At 37.5% G+C, this 24431-nt stretch overlaps 1 protein-coding gene across 1 annotated transcript; it reads left to right on the top strand.

Moving 5' to 3' along the window:
- Positions 1-600: 600 nt before the first annotated feature.
- On the top strand, positions 601-1545 carry LOC107949943 (uncharacterized). Its single transcript, XM_016884699.1, has 2 exons — positions 601-1039; positions 1148-1545. The coding sequence occupies exons 1-2, from the start codon at positions 601-603 to the stop codon at positions 1543-1545; spliced, it is 837 nt and encodes a 278-aa protein (XP_016740188.1).
- The last annotated feature ends 22886 nt before the right edge of the window (positions 1546-24431 follow it).

Genomic DNA, 24431 nt, shown 5'->3' with positions numbered 1-24431 from the left:
ATTTCATTTTTTTTAAGATATAGTTTTCACCATGTTTTGTATTTTAAATTTTTATATCTCCACACATTGCATTGCATGACTGTTTGTCATACCTTTAAGTGGGAGTGAGAAACTAGTCCTTCGTGAGGTTTTCACCTCCGTGCAGGATAGTGGATCGCTTTCAGGATACACCCGTACCTATGTCTTCGAAAGATTTTCATCTCTGTGCAGCCATAGGGAAATGTATTCCCCTGAACCGAACTTGGTCCGCATGAGCCTATAACGAGCGAGGATCGAGGAATCTGCTAGTTCAGGTACCTTTTCCCTAGAAGTCAAACCACATATAGTTAACCTTAAGAACTTTCCCTAGGTAGAACTATGTTAAACCCTAATAACTACCCAAATAGGTGCTTTGTTATTTCTTATCTGTATTGAATCTTATTGTTGTACATGATACTAACTTGTGGTGTTTTGTTTTGGCTGCATGGCATTTTGACTACTTGGCATTACATCATAAAGGGCGCTGATTCACATTCGGTTACTATATAGAAAACTCATCATGGAAAACGAATTTCTTGATAAAGTGGAAAATAATACGGTTGTCTGAATATGGTCAGAAAAATGCAACTCGAGAAAGGTGATAGTCTGACGAAGGGGTACACATCAGAATTGTGGAACTTCACTTGTATCAGTGTAACTCAGAATAATCTCCAAGAGTTGAAAGAAATATGGGCCCGATGGGATGATAAATTCAAACAGTTATTTTACTATAATTATGGTGATTTGCCGTTTTTGCTCGACATCAAGGTGGATGAGCATTTATTCCGAGCTCTGGCCCAATTTTGGAATTCTGCTTATAGCTGCTTCACCTTTGGGAAAGTAGACATGATGCCTACTGTGGAGGAGTATACGACTTTACTTCGTTGTCCGAGAATTCAAGCGGATAAATTTTATTCTAGAGCAGCCAATGTTCTAACTTTTGCAAAGAAGCTAATGAAAATCACTAGAATGAGCGAGCAATGGGTCACGGCGCGGATCAAACAAAAATGGGAAAACAAATGTATCCCTTGGAGAAGTTTGTGAGATTAGATTTTAGCACACCCTGATACAAAGAAGAAGGTCGATATTTTTCCTTTGAGTATTTACGGGTTGGTTATTTTTCCTAAAGCGTTAGGACACATAGGCGAAGCAGTTACAGATTTGTTCGATCAACTTGATAGGAGGGTCACACCTGTCCCAGCAATTTTGGTTGAGACATTCAGATATTTGAGCGTGTGTCGGAAAGTAAGCGAGGGAAGATTTATTGGTTGTGCACAGCTTCTGTTGGCTTGGTTTCACAGTCACTTCTGGAAGGTGGATAAGGTTTCTTATCGAGTATTCTCTGAAAATTATTCTCCATTAAAAGAATTAGCAGCGACACCGAGACGTGATGACATTATAGAGGAAAGATGGATGGCGATTCTTCAAAATCTCCAAGATGAAGATGTTGAATGGAAAGCTCCTTGGATGGTGCCTGACGATATTTTGTACCAGTGTGGGGACTTCGACTGGGTTCCTTTGCTTTGAATTTGGGGAGCTGTCGGATATACCCCTTTTGCTCTGTTAAGACAATATAGATCAAGACAGTTCATACCGGTAACATAGGGGCTGGCTCAGTGTGAGTTTTCTTACAAGGATAATAACTACAAGAGAAAGATTCGAGGAATGTCTAACGCTTGGAAACAAATTAACCGGATAAAAAAATTTATCGTTGGAGCAATGCCAACTCTAGAATATTATGAATGGTGGAATAAGAGGGTCAATGACAATATCCCCGAGCCAGGTCAGGAAAATAACCAATCGATAGAGGAACATTTGCGAGTCGTCCCTTCTTAATTAGAAATTATAAAGCAAGATTTTGAAAGGAGAAATACAGAATTAGAAAAGAAGATAGAGCAAATCGAAGAAGAAAAGATGAGTTTGAAATTTGATGTGGATGTTTAGAAACTCGAGGCGAAAAACTAAGAAAAGGGAAAACCAAGGCCGAAGAGGATCTAGATAGCTGAAAGACAGATTATAAGAAGCTGCGCCGATTGACGAGAACTACTGGGTTGGGAAAAACTTCGGACCGGTGGCGTAAAGAGATTCAAGAAGAAAAGAGCAAGGCTGATAGATGGGAAATGAAATTCCAAGAGCTCCAGACACGAAATGAGGCTCTAGTGAAGAGTTTGTTAGAGAACCAAAGAGAAAAAGGTGAACTAAAAGGTAAAGTGGCTGAGTTAGAAGGCTCTCCCCATCAGTATCGAAATCGAAACTCTGTGATGGAATTGAAAGCAATAAAAGAAAGAACATAAGAGTTAAAAACGACATTACGAAATAGTAAGATCCGGATCGAGTACTTGGAGGCTAATAAAGACCGTCAAAATGAGTAGCTTCACTTTTTACAAAACCAGGTCAGAAACAGAGATCACATTATAGGAGAAGCCGTAGGTCAGATACGGGAGGTAGCCGATTACTTACAAACTTTGGCAGTGCAGGCTGACGAACTAGGTGTAAAGTATGAACTAGAATCAGATCGGGGGAAAGAGCTAGCTTTACTACTTAAGAAGATTAGAGTTTTGAAGCATTAGGGCAAAACCATATATGTAATCTGTTTTATGCAAAGAATTTTGTTTTTTAGTAAAGTTTTTGAAATGAAATTGAATTAAAATTGACACCTTTTTGCATTCATTTCATGCATTTGCATTACATTACATCATGAGCTTTAAAGTCCACCAAAGAGCCTAATTGAATAAAATTATTTCAGTTATCCTGGAACATTCTTACGGCACAAGAAAGAAAACAAAGTAATGGATCAACGGTTAGAAATGTTGGAACAAATGCAAAAAGAAATGCAAGATAAGATGCAAGAACAATTGGATAAAATCCAACAAGACGCGTTGGAATCCCAAAGAACTATGATGAGCCAACTGGCACAATTATTGGCTGATAAAGGAAAGAGCCCAACAATCAATCTGGGAGTTAATCATGAGGACCCTGTTTATCCTCCAGGTTTCGCCCCAACGAACATTCAGGCACAACTGGATATATATCCACATGGAGTGTCTGTTCACATTAGACCTCAATGCCAAGTCGATGCCTCAGCACCGATGAACTTTCAAACAGGCTCGGGTTCTAATCCGGGAGATAATTTGACCAACCCTGTCGTTCCTGATCTGGACGATGTAGCAGAAGTAAAAAAGGCAAAAACGGATTTACCAAAGCAACTTGAAGATAGGTGTAGGTGGCTAGAAGAAAAGTTCAGAGTAATGGAAAATACTGATTACCGTTGCAAGATCGATACCTAAGACTTGAGTTTGGTCCCTGACTTAGTTCTCCCGCCTAAGTTTAAAATGCCAGAATTTGAGAAGTATAACTGGACTAGCTGTCCTGAAGCCCATATCACTATGTTCTGTCGGAGGATGACGGGATATATAGACAATGATCAATTGTTAATTCACTGTTTCCAGGACAGTTTGATCGAAGCTGCGGCCAAATGGTATAACCAGCTGGGTCGTGCCCAAATTTACTCATAGAAAGATTTGGCACAAGCCTTCATGAGACAATATAGCCACATAGTGGACATGACGCCCGATAGGATCACGCTACAAAACATGGAGAATAAACAGAATGAAAGCTTCAGGTAGTATGCCCAAAGATAGAGAGAAGTGGCAACTCAAGTCCAGCCGCCTCTTCTGGAAAAATAAACCACAATGCTTTTCATCAATACTTTAAAGGCCCCGTTCATCACCCATTTGTTGGGAAGCGCCACTAAGAGCTTCCCAGATATAGTGATGACCGGTGAAATGATTGAAAATGCGTTAAGAAATGGTAAAATAGATGCGGGGGAAAGCTTTAAAAAACCGACTTCGAGGAAGAAATAAGGCGAGGTAAATAATGTGAATACATACAACAAGGGATATTCAAAGCCAATCACTGTTGGTTCACCAATGACAGTTGCTACCAGTCATCAAGGCCCTCCAAGGTAGGAGTCTAATTCGAGGTCAGAAAGACCCCAGTTTACACCTATCCCGATAACTTATAGAGAGCTTTACCAAAATCTATTTAATGCACATGTGGTAGCCCCTTTTTATGTAAAACCCATGCAACCCCTGTTCCCTAAGTGGTATGACGCAAACGCTCAATGCAAATATCATGCAGGGATAGCGGGCATTCGATTGAAAATTGTACTGTGTTTAAGAAGGTGGTCGAAAGACTCATCAAAATGGGTATTGCAAAGTTAGATAACCCCTCCAGACCAAACGGAGCAGGAAACCCGTTGCCCGATCATACAGATAAAGGGGTAAATGTGATAGCCAATGGTGTAAGTAAGAGAATTAAGGCAGACATGATGGATGGAATAGATGGTATGTAGGGGTCTAATCACTCGAGATTTAGACGAAAGGCCTAAAGGGGCAGGAATATACTGTAAGTTCCATACTAAAAAGGGTCATAATATCCAAGAATGTGCAGAGTTCAGGACCATGGTACAAAATCTGATGGACAATAAGGAGATGGAGTTTTATGAAGAATTTAAAGAATTTGAAGAAAGGGAGGTCTATGCCTCAGAGGAGGGACCCGTAGAAAGGTTCCAGAAGGTCAATCACCCAGTGGTGATTATTTCACGGCCAATGAGCAATGAAGCAGGGATACAAATACCACCGAAAGTCGTAATCCAAAAATCGGTACCCTTTTCCTATAAAGATAACAAAAAGATTCCTTAGAATTATGACTGTAACGTGACAATTCCAGGAGAAGAGAACCCGATAAAGGCTTTAGTAGAGAGCAATGATGATGGCTTCTACACACGTAGTGGAAAGCATTACGATCCAGCAATTTCAAAAACAGAGCCTGCAAAAGGAAAAGCCTTGGTGGTCGAACAGAAGAAGGAAAAGGTGGTCCGACTTGAATCGCCTGTCAACGAGCCAGTAACTGAGAATGAAGCTAGAGAGTTTTTAAAGTTCTTAAAACACAGCGAATACAGTGTCGTAGAGCAGTTACATAAACAACCAGCTCGTATCTCGGTACTAGCGTTACTCTTATGCTTAGAGGTACATCGCAGCGGGTTAATGAAAGTATTAAATGAAACTTACGTCGCTAATGACATCTCTGTGAACAAGTTAGACCGTCTAGTTGGTAACATAAGTGCTGATAACTTTATTTTCTTTAACGATGATGAAATACTACCGGGAGGCATAGGATCAACCAAAGCTCTGCACATTACAACCCGCTGCAAGGGGTATACGTTGCCAGGGGTACTAATTGATAATGGATCAGCCCTAAACGTCTTACCCTTATCTACCCTGAATAGGTTGCCTGTGGACAGCTCGCACATGAAAATGTGCCAGAACATAGTGAGAGCGTTCGATGGTACTAAAAGAAGAGTAATTGGAAGGATTGAAATAACCCTCTTAATCGACCCAAGCACGTACGAGATAGATTTCCTGGTAATAGACATCAAGCCTTCTTACAATTGTTTGCTAGGAAGGCCTTGGATTCATTCAGCAGGAGCAGTACCTTCATCGCTGCACCAAAAGTTGAAGTTGGTAACAGAGGGTCGGCTGGTGACAATCAATGTAGAGGAGGACATCATTGCGGCTGTAACTAGTGACACACCTTATATATGGATAGAAGAAGAAGTAGTTGAATATTCATTTCGATCTTTGGAGTTTGTAAATTCAACTTTCATTATTGAAAGGAATAAGATCCCAATACCCAGAATATCAAAATCAACGAGGATGGGCTTACAAATGATGGCTAGAAGAGGGGCTCTACCTAGAAAAGGACTTGAGAAATACCTCCAAGGGAGGGTGGAAGTACCCAGATTGATGGACAAACGAGATCGCATTGGCTTAGGATGTAGGCCAGATGTAAAGCAAAAGAGAAAAGTGTTGGAGAAGAAGCAGGAAAGAAGAAAGGCACGTTTGAGTGGGGAGGAAACAAAATGGGAACCCATGACATTCCCCCACATATCCAAAACATTCGTGTTAGGGGGAGTTATTCACCCTGAACGAAGGACGTCGAGAAAGGTAATTACAGAAGAAATATTGGGGAATCTGAGCATCAATGCAATATACGAGGAAGAGATGGAAGAAGGGAATTGATCAGGCATTCGCCCTTATGAGCCGGGAAGCGTTCTAAATAATTGGACTGCCAAGGATATCCCTGTAACTTTTAAAGTCGATTCAGAGTAATATTTAGAACACACTTGTTGCTCTGAGCCTGGGAGCAACAAGAATCTTTTGTAAAAAGCATATGTCTAAAATCTTATTTCAATGAAATATATCATTCAGTCTCATTTTTAGCAAATATTCTTTTATTCTTTTTATTCCATTCATAAACATGCTGTGCATATAATTATTCTTAGATTCTTTTTCTTTGAATTCCCATTCACCTTAATAACAAGTCCCCTGATATTAATGATATGAGCGACACTACTGCTAACTCAGAGTCCCCTTTTGAGCAAGATATGGGTATAGAGGATTCTCAGGATTTTGAAGATGATCGAGGCTGTAACTTAACTCCTGATTTGTTAAGAATGGTAGAACAAGAAGAAAAACAGATCCTACCTTATAGAGAGTAGGTAGAAGTTGTGAGCCTAGGGGAGGGAAAAGAAGTGAAAATTGGAGCTTGCATTGGCACAGAGACGAAGCGAGATCTCATTGAGTTACTCCAGGAGTTCAATGATGTCTTTGCATGGTCCTATCAAGACATACCCGGATTAAACACTGATATAGTGGTACATCGACTCCCCATAAAGAAAGAATGTAAACCAGTTCAGCAAAAACTCCGAAAGATGAGATCTGATGTCTTGTTGAAAATAAAAAAAGAAGTTAAGAAGCAGTTTGATGCTAGTTTCTTACAGGTGGTCAAGTATTCAGAATGGGTAGCCAACATAGTCCCTATTCCTAAGAAAGATGGGAAAGTGCGAATGTGTGTGGACTATAGAAATCTGAACAAAACCAGTCCCAAGGATAATTTCTAATTGCCCCATATTGATACTTTAGTGGACAACATGGCTGGTTACTCACTGTTTTCTTTCATGGATGGTTTCTCCGAGTACAACCAAATTAGGATGCATCTTGAAGACATGGAAAAGACCACCTTCATAACGATGTGAGGAACATTTTGCTACAAAGTGATGCCGTTTGGACTAAAAAATGCAGGGGCAACATATCAGAGGGCCATGGTAACCTTGTTCCATGACATGATGCATAAAGAGATAGAAGTTTATGTCGATGACATGATCGCAAAGTCTAGAACAGAAGGGGAACATGTGCGAGTCCTTAGAAAATTGTTCATAAGGTTAAGAAAATTCCAGCTAAAGCTAATCAAGCGAAATGCACATTCGGGGCTAGATTAGAAAAATTGTTGGGGTTCGTGGTCAGTGAGAGAGGAATTGAGATTGATCCAGACAAAGTAAAGGCTATACAAGTACTACCTCCACTGCGTACTCAAAAAGAAGTTCGAGGTTTTCTAGGGAGACTAAACTATATCGCTCGGTTTATTTCACAGTTAACTGAGAAATGTGACCCCATATTTCGTCTCCTTAAGAAACACAATCCAGGTGTATAGGATAAAGAGTGTCAAAAAACTTTTGAAAAAGTCAAACATTACTTATCCAACGCCCTAGTGCTAATACCGCTTTGCCTAGACAAGTCACTGATACTGCATTTGGCAGTATTTAAAAATTCTATGGGATGCGTGCTTGGCCAACATGATGAGTCAGGACGAAAGGAAAGAGCAATCTACTATCTCAGTAAGAAGTTCACTGAATGTGAGACGAGATATTCGCCAATCGAGAAGTTATGTTGCGCCCTGATTTGGACAACTCGAAGACTGAGACAATACATGTTGTACCATACAACCTGGTTAATCTCTAAACTAGACCCTCTGAAATACATGATGGAGTCGACTGCTCTGAATGGAAGAATGACCCGATGGCAAATTCTGCTGTCTGAATTTGATATAGTCTATGTGAACTAGAAAGTAATAAAATGGAATGCAATATAGACCTGTCCATGGGCCGGGCGGCCTGGCCCTGCCCGACTGCCCGCCCGAAATATGGGAGGGTTCGGGTAAAAATATAGGCCCAAAATATGGGCTTGGGCAAAAAAATGAGGCCCGTTTAAAAAATGGGCCGGGCTCAACATTTTTGACCCGAGCCTGGCCTGGCCCGACGGCCTGCCCCGAAATATGGGAGGGTTCGGGTAAAAATATAGGCCCGAATATATTTTTTAGTTTTATTTTTTTATTTTAAAATACTTTAAAAATATTTTTTTTATGTTTATTAAAAATCGACCCAGGTCGGGCCGGGCTCGGACTTATTATTTTTTTCTTTGGGCTGGGCTTGGGCAAAATTTTAGGCCCATATTTCGGGCCGGGCCAGGCCCGGGCCTAAGAGTCGGGTCGAAATTTTTTTCTGGGCCCGGCTCATGGACAGGTCTAGTGCAATAGTAGACTTTCTGGCCAGTAGAGCGCTGGAAGATTATAAGCCACTAAACTTCAATTTCTCGAATGAGGATTTGATGTATGTTGCAACAGTAGAAAAAGACTTTCAAAAAGATGGTCCTTGGAAGCTGAATTTTGACAGAGCCTCGAATGCTGTGGGCAATGGGATTGGGGCAGTCTTGGTATCTCCCGACGGTGATCATTACCCATTCACTAGCACATTAGATTTTGATTGCACAAATAACATGGCGGAGTATGAAGCATGCATCATGGGAATGCGTGCAACCATTAAACGTAAAATCAAAGTGTTAGAGGTGTATGGGGATTCTGCATTGGTAATTTATCAGCTCAAATGATTAATTATCGAAAGCTGGTCCTAGAATTAATTGAGGAGTTTGATGACATTACCTTCTGTTATGTCCCACGGGATGAAAATCAGATGGCCGATGCATTGGCTACATTAGCCTCTATGATCAAGGTAAATAAACAAGAGGATGTGAAGCCTATCCAAATGAGCATTTATGAGGCTCTAGCCCATTGTCACAACATTGACAATGAAGAAGAAAAGGATGATCACCCCTGGTATCATGACATACTGCGATATGTAAAGAATCGCGAGTTTCTCGGCCAGGTAACTGAGAATGAAAAGAAGACATTGAGAAGGCTGGCAAATGATTATGTCTTAAATGGAGAGATCTTATATAGAAGAGGAAAAGATCAGGTGCTGCTAAGATGCGTAGACGCTGTAGAGGCCAGACAAATCTTAGAAGAGGTCCATGAGGGAGTTTGTGGAACGCATGCTAATGGTTTCACAATGGCTAAACAAATCATGAGATTCGGATATTATTGGGCCACCATGGAAGGAGATTGCATCAAATATGCCAAGAAATTCCATAAGTGCCAAATTTATGGAGACAAGATTCACGTGCCCCCTTCACCTCTCCATGTCATAACTTCTCCATTGCCTTTCTCTATGTGGGGCATAGATGTCATTGGGCCGATCTTGCCAAAAACTTCAAATGGGCATCGTTTCATATCCGTAGTTATTGACTACTTTACTAAGTGGGTAGATGCAACTTCTTACGCCAATGTTACAAAGTCAGCAGTCAGCAGATTCTTAAAAAAGGAGATCATATGTCAGTACGGGATGCCAGAAAGAATTATCCCCGACAATGCATTAAACTTGAACAACAGTACGATAGCGGAGGTCTGTAATCAATTCAATATCAAACACCACAACTCATCATCATATCACCCAAAAATGAATGGCGTGGTAGAAGCGACCAATAAAAACATCAAGAAGATCGTAGGAAAGATGACTGAGACTTATACGGATTGGCACGAGAAGTTACCATTTGCCCTTTTTGCCTATCGAACGTCTATCAGAACCTCTACCGGGGCAACACCTTTCTCATTGGTGTATGAAATGGAGGAAATTTTACCATTGAAGTAGAGATTCCTTCCCTTCGAGTTTTATCATAACTGAAACTAGATGAAGCGAAATGGATTCAATCCCGATATGATCAACTGAATTTGATTGAAGAAAATAGGCTACGAGCTATACATCATGGTCAAATGTACCAAAGGAGAATGATGCGAGCTTACAACAAAAGGGTTCGTCCCAGGGAATTCCATGAAGGAGACTTGGTACTGAAGAAAACTCTTCCCATACAAAAAGACTTTAGAGGAAAATGGATGCCGAATTGGGAAAGACTTTATGTGGTAAATAAAGCCTTTTCTAGAGGAGCGTTTATTTTGACCGAGATGGATGGCAAGAACTTACCTAATCCTGTGAATTCGGATTCAGTCAAGAAGTACTTCACCTAAAAAAAAAAGGGAGAGGCCAAGGTGAAAACCTGCAAAGGGCGCCTTGAGACCAAAGGGGTTTTGAATCGAAAACCCATGAATGGGCAGTTCAAATTTTGGATCAAAATGGAGCATGAGGTGATCAAAGCAGCTCAAATTTTGATCAGATTGGGGCAGGTGGTAATCTTGTTATACCTAAATCAACAAGAAAATGGTAGGCGACATCTTGAGGCTTCGACAGAGTACTGTAGATCTCCTAAATACATGTCAAACTCAGAGTGGTCTTCAGAAAGTTGTACAGAGAAGCTCATACTACGATATCTGGGGCACCTATTCCCATTTTTGTATTTTGACGAAATACACCATCTTGTTTAATTTACCCTCATTTTGTATTCTAGCAAAATTTGCTATCTTAATTAATTTATTCATTCCAAACTTTGTTCTCGACGAAATTTCATCTTATCCATTGTAATAATCTTTTTCAAGCATTTTTCATTGAAATAACGATTAATGGACTAATTATATTTTCATTAAAGGAGTTCTGTATATTACTCTAAAAGCTTCTAAATAGTACAAGGACCTGAAATAGGACTATTGTTTAGAACTAACCAAACCTAGGGGTTGGAAGCATTTGAGAGAGATTAGTCTAAGTTGCGACTATTTCTTTAGCTTTTTCTGTTAAAGATGCTAGTTGAATAAGAAGGCATCAGTGATTAAAACCTTGATAAATGACGAGTAATGACAACCCTAGCATTAAAAAGGGATCATTCTTATGACATTCTGCATTCATGCACATATAATACATACACATCTAGTTAGGAGCATTTGATTCATTCTAATCATGACATCCTAAACACTAGACATAAATAGGTCCATGAAATGGATTTTACAAGTCATGTTCCCCAGAGAACATATCAATGAAGTTACCCATACCCCTGAAGTTGCAGTGAAGCAGACAAAAGAAACCAATCCTACCTCCCTAAAGCTCCAATGGAGCGGATTAAAAAAGAAAAAAAAACCACAGATCTTATCTCTTTGAAGTTGCAATAGAGCAGATCGCATCCAGTCTTATCTCCTTGAAGTTGCAGTGGAGCAGACAGAAGAAACCAATCCTATCTCCCTGAAGTTGCAGTGGAGCGGATTAAAAGCCACAGCTCTTATCTCTTTGAAGTTGCAATAGAGCAGATCGCATCCAGTCTTATCTCCCTGAAGTTGCAATGGAGTAGACTGAAGCTACTAATCCTATCTCTCTAAAGTTGCAGTGTAGCGGATTAAAACGAGAAATCCTATACCTTTGAAGTTGCAGAGGGCCAGATTAAATCTTATCATACCAAACCTTATCTTCCTGAGGTCTTAGTGGAGCAGAATAACTTGGCAAGACTGGGCAAATTTGGTCTTTCTCAGTCTTTGCTCTGTTCTCGTTACACGACAACGAGCAAAGAGGGGCAGCTGTAATGACTCATTTTTGCCCGGCCTAAGACCCAAAATACATCCAAAACAAGATAAAATAAAATACTGCTCAATAACCCAATATGACCCAAATTCCCAAAACCCTAATTGCCCCAAAACTAAAACATTTCAGAAAACCCTAGCACCCCAAGCCATGTGCGTCGTTGCCCCATCTCGTACCACCCGAGGTCTGACCCTCTCCCCTGGCCACCTTGCACCAAAATGGCAAGGGTTATCTCTTCAACGTCCGTTGACCTCACCTGCAAGGAAGACAGAAACAAAAGCAACAAGAACATAGGCAGAAACAATAATAGAAATAAACACAAACAACATGTAAATCGGCTATAAAAGGCCGCATTAACCATGTAGAAAAAAATACGGAATACAAAAAAGAATTTCAGTCTAAAGGTTGATCTTTTAGTTTCTGCTTTATTTCTAATCTTTTTTTTTCATTTATTTATGTGTTGTTACATACTGATAAAATAAAAAAGAAATAACTTACCTGTATTCAGATCTTCAACGCCGTAGAAGGCCGAGGAAATCGCATCCGATGATAGGCGGTCGGAAACCGAAGGGTTTCTTGAGCTTTTGGGGCATTTTTGTTCAGGTGTCAGGGTTGTTGAACTCAGATTTGGGTTTAAGGGGTTTGAAAGGATTAAACCAGAGATTTTTGCCTTTTCTGGCCACCGCATACGGCGGCGCCGTTGCCGGCGAGTGGCGGTCGACATAGTGGCCAGTGACCGGAAGTTGACCGGACCCTTGGTCGGTTTCTGGAGTGAGGGAGAGTGCTGAGAGAGTTTTTTTTCTTTTTTTTTTCTTTTGAATGAAAAAAATGAAAAGTTTGGGAAGATTTTTTGGGTTTTATAATAGAGTGAAACGACACCGTTTCACTATAGCCTTTTAAATGCCAAAACGGCGCCGTTTAAGGCCAACCCACGTGCGACCCGACCCGCTCCAAGGGGATCCGCGTGTTTTCTATGCGAAGGGGTAAATTGCGCTTTTAGCCCCTCCGTCTTTTAATATTTTCGCAATCAGTTTTTTTTATATTTTTAAATTTACCCCTTTTGTTTACTTCCGATTTCAATCTAGCCCCTTGTGAAATGACGCCGTTTTGGGGAGAAGGTAAAATTACCTCTTCAGTCCCCCATGTTATTCGTGCGTTCAACGTAATCCCTCCCCTTTGTTTTTATTTGTGATTCAACCCCGAATTTCAATCGTTTATTCGATTTAGTCCTTTTCTTTGTCATTTTAGTTGTTTTCTCATTGAAATTAATCAATCTAATACTATTATTATTAATTATTATTGTTATTGTTTATTCATTACTACCTTTTTAATCTTAATTTTGTTATATACATTAAATATATATACGTTTCTACAATATATATACACATATATTTTGCTAATATATATATACGTACATTTTTAAAGTTATAAATATATTTTATATTTCATTTTTTCGTACATACATACACCTATATCCATATGTATATACATATTTATACACACTTCTATTTCATAATTTCAAAATATATATACGTATATTCATACATATTTTTTATACACATATACATATATACATATTATATCTATTTTAAAATCTATATTTTTCTTATATATATTTCCTATATTTATAATTCATATATACATATATTTTCAATATATTTTACAATGTATATAAACACCTATATATATATCTATATACGTTTTTTTTAATTTTTGTAAATACATATATATACATACTTTTGACATTTTTTAATATATATGTAAATTATCATTATTTACTTATATATATATATTTAAACTTTGATGTGTACTAACATATATATATTCTTACATTCTTTATAATTTTATTATTTTCTTTATTTATTTACGTTTTCATCATTATTTTAAAAAATGTGTTTTAATTTCACTTGCTTATATACTTGTTATTTTGCATGATATTAATTTGCCCTTTTATTTTACTTTGTTACTATTATCTATACTCACATTATTATATTCATTAACATTTTGTTATGCATATTAATATCCTTAAAAAAAATTCACAGTAAGGCAATGTTTTGCGTTTAGAAATTCGAGAAAGCGTGCCCTAATGTGCTGGGTTTCGATTTTTCTCGTTCGACCAAATAGCCAAATATCCTTTTAAAAATTTTAAAATAAGGCAATATTTTGCGTTTGGAAATTCGAGAAAACATGCCCTAATGTGCTGGGTTTCGATTTTTCTCGTTCAACCAAATAGCCGAATATCCTTTTAAAAATTTCAAAATAAGGCAATGTTTTGCGTTTGGAAATTCGAAAAAACGTGCCCTAATGGCTGGACGTTTCATTTCTCGTTGGACCACATAGCCAAATATCCTCTTATATTTTAATCCAAGTCATTCAAGTTTTTTTTTAGGGTTGTATTTTTTAAAATTCTTCAAAGTTTTTAATTTTCGACATTAACACATTAACTAATCAACTAGGTACCAATTTTTGGGCGTTACGAGGGTGCTAATCCTTCCTCGTACGTAACCGAATCCCGAATCTGTTTTTCTGAATTTCGTGGACCAAAATCGTTATTTTAATAAAACCAAATCATTTGTTAAAAACAACCACTTTTAGATGTGACCCGATCACACCTCATTAAAAAAGATTGGTGGCGACTCCCGTATTCATTTTCTTTTTCAAAATCCAAGTCGATCCCGTTTTATCAAAAAAAATGGTGTCAACAGTACACATGGTTAGAAATACTTTATTTAATCTGCAATATACGTAATAACAGAAAAAATGCTAAATGTTGCTGTTCCAACTTAATGCTTCATCTTTACCAGGTGATACATTTTATAGAACAATTATTATTTCTGGATATTTATATTTGCTAATGTTCTATTCCTTGTAAGTTTTGTTCTGTTGGCTGCATTTAGGAGAGAATCGTCATGAGATGCAGTTAAAAAATCGTATCACAAAGGAATCCTGCACGGTGTCGAAGTGTTCGTAACGTTGACATGATGGCCCGTCTTGCTCCTGGTGCATTCCCTAGTTGTTTTGTCTCGTGCTTAGATGCAGTTTTCGCTAGGGAGAGTCCTCAAGTTTCGATTTTCGGTTTTGCAGGACGTGCCTTTAGAAGGTTATGATTATAGACTGCGACATATTTGGTGCAGTACAGGTACGCGACCCGTATATTGCGGTTAGATATTGTCTCTAATCTTGGCCATTGATAGGGAAAAAGCTGAACTGGCAATGCTATAGTTAATTATCATGAGACACTATAGTCATTAAAGAGGAAACAAGGATTTTATAATTAGAAGGATGGAAGCCTGGATTGCTATTGCCTGCTAGAGTCATTTTTTTTCCTTTTTAGTGAGAGTGACATGGGTGAATACAAGTTGCCTGCTATAGCTAGGCTATTACCAGTTATCGTCAATAGCCATGATAACCTTTTAAGGTCGAATCTGGCAAAGATATGTTTATAGGGTTCATTGGTTACGTGAGTATTCATGGTCCATTTCCTCACTCTTTTAACACACGACTGGTCTACATTCTCGGTTTGTTCCAAGACCCTCCTCTAAATTAGTCAGGCTCTTCCTTTCCTCCATTAACAGCTAAGATTAGCGTCTCACTATCTAATGACCGTAAATGAGTCACGCATATGAATATAGGACCATCAATATACGTACATGGGGTATGCTTGGTCAATGTTCATGGCTGCCATTTTATTCGCATAAAACAATACAGAAACTGAAGCATTCTCCTTGAGGTACCATGTTGGGGCTCACATAGATTGACCAATCTATTATCTGTACATTTTGTATTCACGGAACTCTTCATTGAAACAAATATTTGTTCAATGAAAACTTGTCTTAATGTTATTAGCAGAATTTCTTAAGACAAATTTTTCCCTTTTTCCTGCCCAAAATTTCCATATTGACTTTGAAAAGAAGCATCAATGGTGGCTGCTAATATCTAGTTCAGCTTTTAGCTCCATCTTCGTGTAATGTTGTGTATATAGAGAAGTTGAAATTAACATGCATTTGGGACCTTCCCCAAGACAAAACAAAAAACAGTGCTTTTCCATGCCAACAACCTCTTGATCTTAGAGGCATGAAAAAACAATTATTTTGGTTGCTGTCTCTTCAAAGTAAAGCTGTTTGGGGGGCAAGAAAAATGCCAACAGCAGCCACCTATGTTGGAAAAGTTCGCAGAAAAATATGTCGGAAGTCGAAAACCAAACATTAATGTTTACACCAGTCAAGTGAGTCAGATTAGTTTTGGATGGAGATAAGTAAGATTGGGTTAATCCAGATGATTATGGTTTGGGTCCATTTGTTTTTTTTTTAGATTGCTGTTGGTTTTATTTTACCCTGAGTACTATTGGCTGTTCGAGGTTGGAGTTTTCCAGTTAGATCATTGCATAGTCAAATTATTTTAGGTTCCGGTCATATGAATAGATTTGATTAATTGAAATTGAGTCAGTTTGGGTTTAAAACAATTTTTTTGTTATTACGGTTTTGGCTACTTCTGGTTTTGAGTCAATTTTAGGTTTGGATTATTTTGGGTTTGAGTAATTTCAAATTAACGTCATTTGTGTTTTTTAGGTTGGATTAAAATGAGTTCGCATCATTTTATGTTTAGATCATTTTGAGTAAATATATTAACTTTTTATTATCAAATCGAGTAAAGTTGGTATTGACAGAGTTGAATTTTTATATTCGAGTCATATGGGGGAGCTACCATTAGGGTAAAACAAATGAAAATTAGTAAAAATATGAGAACCAAAGATGCTTAATCGTGTACGAAACAAACTTCTTATTCATATGATTCAGCAGACAACACAACAAAAACAAACTATGTCACTCTTTTTAGTCTCCTCTTACCCTTCAAGCTTGGAATCCAATTTATGGCTACTTTTAAGATTCCCATTCGTACTGGAACAGAAGGTCAAATTTTGATTTTAGTCTTTCTATTATGTTCAAAATTTAAATTTAATCCCTGTATTTTAGTTTGGCATAGTTTGGTCCTATTATCATTAATTAATTCAAATAGTTAACACATTTTGGTAAAAACGTTGACTCGAATTTTTCTTAAAAACAATCTTTTCAACTCAATTACGCAGACATATATATTTTTTGGTTTATTGGAAGGGTGTTTTTAAGAAAACTTTATATTAGTACTAATAACTAACATTTAAAAATTAAAAAGGCTAAACAATGAATAATTAAAGTATAAGGATTAAAATTTTAAATTCAAATATAATGGAGAGACCAAAATCATAATTTGACTGGAATAGAAATGCTGGCCCCATCCAGTTCCGCCCAAGCCATACCTGCTTCAAAAATTCATGCATGGTTTCCAACTAAAAACTTCAACTTGACACCCTAATCATCTTTCTCATTGATTAAATATATAGAAATTAAAAGTTGAGTATATTCTCAACCAATGAAATTCAGAAGCGTTAACCATTAACATACAGGAACGTGGAATCTTAGCCTAAAGATCCCCAACAATATCTGCAACTTGCTCCATAAGCGTACAAGTCGCACCAACATATCAACACTTGTATATATTAGGACGAAACTCTTCTGTAGCTGATAGTTAAGTTGAGGGTTGATTAAACTTAACCACGAGGTTAGGTCATACTCGATTATAGGGTAAAGTTCTTCTAACGTTATTTTTTTCATTTACAAAATTCGAATCTAAAATTTATTTAAAAAGATTTGAGGTTCTTATAACTAGACCAACCGATAATATTAAAATCTATAAATGATACTCTCAATTTTGTCAAAGGTGATAATCACAAAACAATCCCTCTCACTCACTGTTGCTTGATTAAACCATTCACTTGTAATGGGACCCCACGATGATACTCCTTGGTTTTCAGGTGGAAAACAATTATTTGTTGCAATGGAAATGGATTCTATCAGGCAAGTCCATGGATCAAATTATAATTTTTCGTACAATCAAAATACAATTTTATTATTATATTAATTTACATAACTTTATAAATTTTTTTGAAGGACTAAACCATATCATTTTTGGGTCTAAAGCGTCTTGTCATGATTAAACCATATTCAGCATTTAAGATTTTAGGGTTTAGGGTCAACTCATAACCTTTAAGGATAAACAATATATTTATAAAATTCTAAATTTACAATCTAATCCGTGGATTTGATTAATTTTTTTTTGAAAAATCAATTTAATAGACTTTATTCTTGATTGGTTTAGGTCTTAATTTATCTAATGGAACCGACTTAATAACATTAGTATGTTGGTTCGACGGAATAAGTTAATTAAATCTTTTTTTTTCTTATTTGGTTTTAAATATGAGACACAGAACACTAATAGAGGTCGGTTGACATTCTAGTTAAAATTTTATATATTACATATATTTATTATAAATTATAAATATAAATTTTAAAAAATAATAATAATATATATTAGAGGTCGATCAATTCTTTCGGTTTAGTTATGAAAATTCATAACCTATAACCGATCAACTTAGCCTAATTTAACCAGCTACAAGAAATAACCATTATAACATATGGTTAAATTCTACTATTAGTCCCTATTTAAGTTATTGATTTAATTTTTATATTTTAATTTGGTCACTTTTAATTCTTGTGTTTTTTTTTAATTTTAAAATTCTAATTTTAAGTAATTCATTAAATTCTACTATTTTCAAAATCTGATGCGGTAAGTATATGATCACATGTACGTCAGTTATAGATTTAACAACCATGCACACAAAAAAGTCAGTTAACGACCATCGTTTATGTCAAGATTGAAATCTCATAGTTCGAAAAATGTAGAGCTAAGATCTATATATAACTTTAGACATAGCAGAGGACTAATAGTAGAATTTAACCAAACAAATTTAACTGTTACTGAAATTCTAAAACTTGAAAAATATAAAAACCAAAATTAACCGGATTAAAGTATAAGAGCTAATGCAGAGTACATAAACTAATAACAGAATTTGACATTATCGATTTTATCAAACCGGCTAAACCGAAAACTACCGGTTAAACCATTAAGTAGTGACGTGGAATCTAGCCTAAAGATCCCAACAATCTGTGCAACTTGCATAAGCATATCAAAGCTTATTTAAATTCAAACCAATCAAGAATAAAAACCTTAAAATCTTGTAAGGTGGATAATCCCTCTCACTCAGTTGCTTGAAGCAGCCATTGATTTAAATGGGACCCCATGATGACTCCCTTGGTTTTAAGGTGGAAACAGTCCATTGAAAATGGGAGTCAATGCAATTTTAAGGATTTATTTCAATTTCATTCTATGAGCAATAGTGTTAGTGTTGCTTTCATTGCATAATCTTGAAGAAAAATAAAACAAGATATTTATGAAACCTGGACAGATAACCATTAAAATAACTGGTTTGAGTTATCAAATGTAATTGGGGTTAATTGCATTAGACCTCTGCAACTTATAGTCTAAATTTTAAATTGGTTAAAATATGTCATAAGTTCCAGTATTCTTCTCAAATTTGGAATTTAGTCCTTATAATTTTTAAGAATTTAAGAATTTGGACCTGAATTTTGAAATATGAAAAGTAAAGGGACTAAATTTTTGGATATAAAAGTAAATGGGCTAGATTCTAAACTTACGAAGAGTATTAGGACTTTTGGCATATTTTAACTTTTTAAATTGGTCCTAAATTTTAAAACATTCTAATTGAATTCTTAAAGCATATATTCTGGGGGCGGATTTGAATTATAAAATTTTAGAGAGCTAAAATGTAATTTTTATCACTGTACTAACATAAAAGTTTACAGTTTCTTTAGGGATTAAACTATAAACATTCCATTTTATAGGGACAAAATTGAGTTTTAAATTTGAAGGAGTCAAAATACAATTTTACCATTGAATCAACTTAAAATTTTATAAATTTTTAGATGAATCAAAGGAACAATTTTCTATTTTGAGAGTCCAAGACATATATATTTACCACATAGAGAGAAATAACCCTTTTTAATTACATTATCTTATTCTTTTAATACATTAAATTCAAACTCTACCTACAATATCTATAAATATGAATGCTTCACCTTTGATCTATACCGGCATTTAAAGCTTAAAATGATGAGTGGGGTAATAGGAAGTACCTAATTTATTCAGATATGTTGAGGATTTATTGAAGCTTAAGGACCAATTTAGAATCTCCAAGATAGGCAAGGGACGTTTGGGCGAAATTAACCCATATAAAATTTTCATATCATGGTACTGTATTTATGAAGTAGACAGTGTCAAGTTGGTGATGCAGTACATGTTTATCAAATTTTGTGCATCAATGAGTTTACACTATCTCTAGATTTTCACTTTTTTAAAGTGAAAAATATCTGAAGTACTTTTATACGAGGGATTTACCAAAAAAAGCTAAATTTTTTATAAAATTACCGAAATAGGCCGGTTTTTTAATTATTTATCAGACTGGGCCATTTCCTCCAAAATCGCGCCACGTCGGAGCGATGTCAGGGGACGGGGCAGAAGGTCGCGTCCACGTCAGCGCGACCTCCTGTCACTTAGCGCGGTATCGGGAACGCGATTTTGACCCTGATTTTTACACCTGGGTTTTATGGGTTTTAGGGTTTAGGGTGCAGGCTTTTTAGAAGTTAGGGGTCCAAGAAAATTTTTTTTCGAGTTGACATTTCTGGTTAAATAGTGGGAAATCGCTTCTACTAGGATGCTATTTAAGAAGAAATTGTGAAATAGTGGCCTCGTGGACGCGATTTCGCTACAGTGGTCATGTGAGAAATAATTTTTTTTTGACGTTTTTTGAGGAAATAGTATAAAATCGCTGATACCAGGATGCTATATGAGAAGAAATTGTGAAATCGCGCCCTCGTGGACGCGATTTCGCTACAGTTGGTCATGTAGGAAATAATTTTTTTGACGTTTCCGAGCAAATAGTGTCAAATCGCGCCCTCGTGGACGCGATTTCGCTACAGTTGGTCATGTAGGAAATAATTTTTTTTTGACGTTTTTGAGCAAATAGTGTCAAATCGCGCCCTCGTGGACGCGATTTCGCTACAGTAGCAAGTTTGGGCTGAGGCTATAAATTAGGCAGAGAATTTTCTTAGAATGCATAACTCAGAGCAGAAACATTTTAGGTTAGGGTTAGGAAATTTAGAGTTTCAAAATGAGTGAACGTATTAGTGCTGTTATTTACTACGATGGTGAGGTTTGCCACACCGAGAATGGTGTTGTTTTTTTGTCGGAGAATACGGTGCGACTGTCATTTAGCCAAAACATAGATTTGACAGAACTCCGTAAAAGAATTAGGCGTAAAATCTTCGGAACCACGCCAATGAAAGTTCAGTCAATGTCGTATCGATTTTGTTCTTTTGTTGATCCGGTGACATATGACTCGTTCGACATAAAAGGTGCTCGTAGCTTGGAGGCAATGGTGCAGACTCATCTTGCTAGCGGAGCAACTTATATTGAGTTATATGTACAATTTACGTCACCAAATGATGTACTTCCGTCCGGTGTTCGAGATGTATACACGGCCCCTGGCCGACACTCGATTAGCGTGTTACAAAATACGGAACAGCCCATGTTCGGTAGCGGTGTCGAATGCACATCCCCCCAAGACACTCTGTCGGTGGATGGGACATGTACGTCGTTGGCTCGACGGTTGACGCTGGAAATATGAGCTAGAGAACCGCATCAAGTTCTACTAGATGGCAATCTACATCCAATTGGGGGCGTTATCAAATGCCCAGAAGAAGGGATGACGTACTACCTACGACATCAACCGGTGAGGGGACGTCGTACGCTGCAGATGATTTTGGGTTAGAAGGTGAGTCCGATGTGGATCCACCTCGAGAGCCCGGGCCTGATGGTGCAGAGGTAGGATTATTTTCTGAACCGGAGCCTATTCCAATAGAAGGTGAAGATGGTGATATGAGTGCAAATGATGAAGAAAATCCACGATTCAGAGCATATTCACCTCCAGCCCACATGCATAATGTTGATCTATCAGCAGATGATGCGTTAGAGTTTCCAGATCTACCACACCGGGTGCGCGATCGTACAAGTTCGGGAGTAGATGTTGGTGAACTTGAAGTTGGTAATCAGTTTACCAATAAGGATAGTTTTATTGGTGCTTTGAAACAGCATAGCATCAAAAACGACGTTAATTACCACGTCGTTAAATCAAAATCTGATAAGTTTGAGGCGAAGTGTGCGGTGCAAGACGGCACATGTTTATGGAAAATCGTCGCCTCGTTAAGGAAGAGGACAGGGTTGTGGGAGATCAAAAAGTAAAGGTCCACATACATGTGCTGCATGTACAGTATTGAATGTGTATGAATAATTTTTGGATTTTCCAATGTTGCATTACTTAATGTACTCCCTCCCTATGCAGGTGTTTCAGAAGATCATCCGAAAATAGATTCAGCTATGTTGGCTAGCCTGATACTGCCCACGATAAAAGCAGATCCTCGGACTTCAGTGCCCGTGATAATTGCCAATATCCGTAGCCAAATGGGGTACACGCCCTCTTACCGCAAGGCTTGGATAGCTAAGCAAAAGGCATTGGAGAAGATGCATAGTGGGTGGGACGCCTCTTATAATGAAATATGGCAATGGTGTCAGGTGCTAGAGAGATACGTCCCAGGTGTCATCACAGACCTTCAAACGGAACATGCGTACTACAACGGCTGATTGCTACGTGGATGCCAAGTGTTCAAACGCCTATTTTGGACCTTTAAGCAATGTCGAGACGTATTTCCGTACTGCAAGCCGTTGGTACAAATTGACGGTACCTTCATGTTCGGTAGGTACACTCATCGGTTATTGGTTGCAGTGGCACAGGACGGTGGTGGGAGAATTCTTCCAATTGCATATGCAATAACACCGGGGGAGTCGTCTGATGACTGGGATTTCTTTCTCTCTAGGTTAAGGAGGCATGTGTGCCCCCAACCTGATATCTGTGTTATTTCAGATCGGGGCGCCGGTATACTAGCTGCATTTGATCGAGAGGGAAGCTTGTGGCAGCGTACACACCATAGATATTGCCTGAGACACATTGCTTCGAACTACTACAGGCAATATCCATCTAAGACGGAACGACGACAAGTGACCAACATGGGTATTTACTGTATAACTGTATTATTTCGTTTGTCAAATTGAATTAGTTTTATTCGTAGAAGGGGTATAAAATATTCGCTATGTTCTTATATTGGTAGGGTATGAAATGAATAAAGATCGTTTCCACGAGATGTTGGCAATCTTGCAATCCCAAAACAGAGAAGGGGCGGACTACCTTTGCAACATACGTTTCGAACAGTGGGCACAAGCATACGACGGAGGCCTACGGTATGGCCATATGACGTCGAACCTGGCAGAATGCATAAATTCTGTTCTTAAAGGAACGCGCCATCTACCGATAATAGCGGTTGTGCGAGAGACATATTTCCGTTTGGCGGCGCTATTTCCAAAGCGAGCAGCTTCTTATGCAGGCCAGATGCAGGGTGGGCATGTATGGTGCAGTAAGGTAGTTCAAGAAATGAACAAGGCGAAGGCGAGGGCAAATATCATGCACGCTGTGTGTCACGATCGAGACAATTTATGGTTTTGCGTGACGGAGTTCGACAGACCGCACCAAGGCATTGTTGGCGGCCAATATCGTGTACACTTGCGAAACAGGACCTATGACTATGGGAAGTTCGATGCACTTCGTTATCCATGCGCTCATGTTATTGCAGCCTGTCAGAATCTCCGTCTGGATCCGCTGAGTTATGTGGACGAAGTGTATAAATTAGAAAACATGTACAACGTATGGAGACACGTTTTCCCACCGGTCCCAGATGAACGTAAGTGGCCGCCCGTATCTCTTGCTCCTTTTAAGCTGTTACCGGATAGAGAATTGCGTCACAAGCCAAAGGGTCGACCTTTCTCCACTAGAATACGGAACAATATGGATATCCGAGAAACAGCCAGTCAACAGAAATTGTGCGGATGGTGTAGGAACCTAGGCCATACAAGTCGATCATGTCCTAATCGCAATAGTTGAATGTAATTATAGAAGAAATTACCTTTTATTCAATTATGTATTGATAATTGTATTAAATTTTGGTTAAATTATCAAATTACTACAATTTCTTAAATGTTAGTACCAGTCAAAACATTTTACGAAATCCAACATTATGTAAAACTACAATTTAATTAGGGTTTTTAATTAAATAGGGTTAGGGTTTTTAATTTAATTAGGTTAGGTTAGGGTTTTTAATTAAATTAGGTTTAGGGTTTTTAATTTAATTAAATAAGGTTAGGGTTTTTAATTAAATTAGGTTAGGGTTTTTAATTAAATTAGGTTAGGTTAGGGTTAGGGTTTTTAATTTAATTAGGTTAGGTTAGGGTTTTTAATTTAAGTAGGTTAGAGTTTTTAATTAAATTAGGTTAGGGTTTTTAATTAAATTAGGTTAGGTTAGGGTTTTTAATTTAATTAAATTAGGTTAGGGTTAGGGTTTTTAATTAAGTAGGGTTTAGGGTTTTTAATTTAATTAAGTAGGGGTTAGGGTTTTTAATTTAAGTAGGTTAGGGTTTTTAATTTAATTAAATAAGGTTAGGGTTTTTAATTTAAGTAGGTTAGGGTTTTTAATTAAATTAGGTTAGGGTTTTTAATTTAAGTAGGTTAGAGTTTTTAATTAAATTAGGTTAGGTTAGGGTTTTTAATTTAATTAAATTAGGTTAGGGTTAGGGTTTTTAATTAAGTAGGGTTTAGGGTTTTTAA

Source organism: Gossypium hirsutum, chromosome D03 (genome assembly GCF_007990345.1).
Source record: "Gossypium hirsutum isolate 1008001.06 chromosome D03, Gossypium_hirsutum_v2.1, whole genome shotgun sequence".
In the NCBI taxonomy this organism is placed as follows: Eukaryota; Viridiplantae; Streptophyta; class Magnoliopsida; order Malvales; family Malvaceae; genus Gossypium; species Gossypium hirsutum.
This window is presented reverse-complemented; position numbering and strand designations above follow the sequence as displayed.

Coding starts and splice junctions, on each gene's coding strand:
- LOC107949943 (XM_016884699.1), top strand. CDS start 601: ATGCAACTCGAGAAAGGTGATAGTCTGACGAAGGGGTACACATCAGAA. Junction 1,040..1,147: donor ACAAAAATGGGAAAACAAAT/GTATCCCTTGGA, acceptor TTTTTCCTAAAG/CGTTAGGACACATAGGCGAA.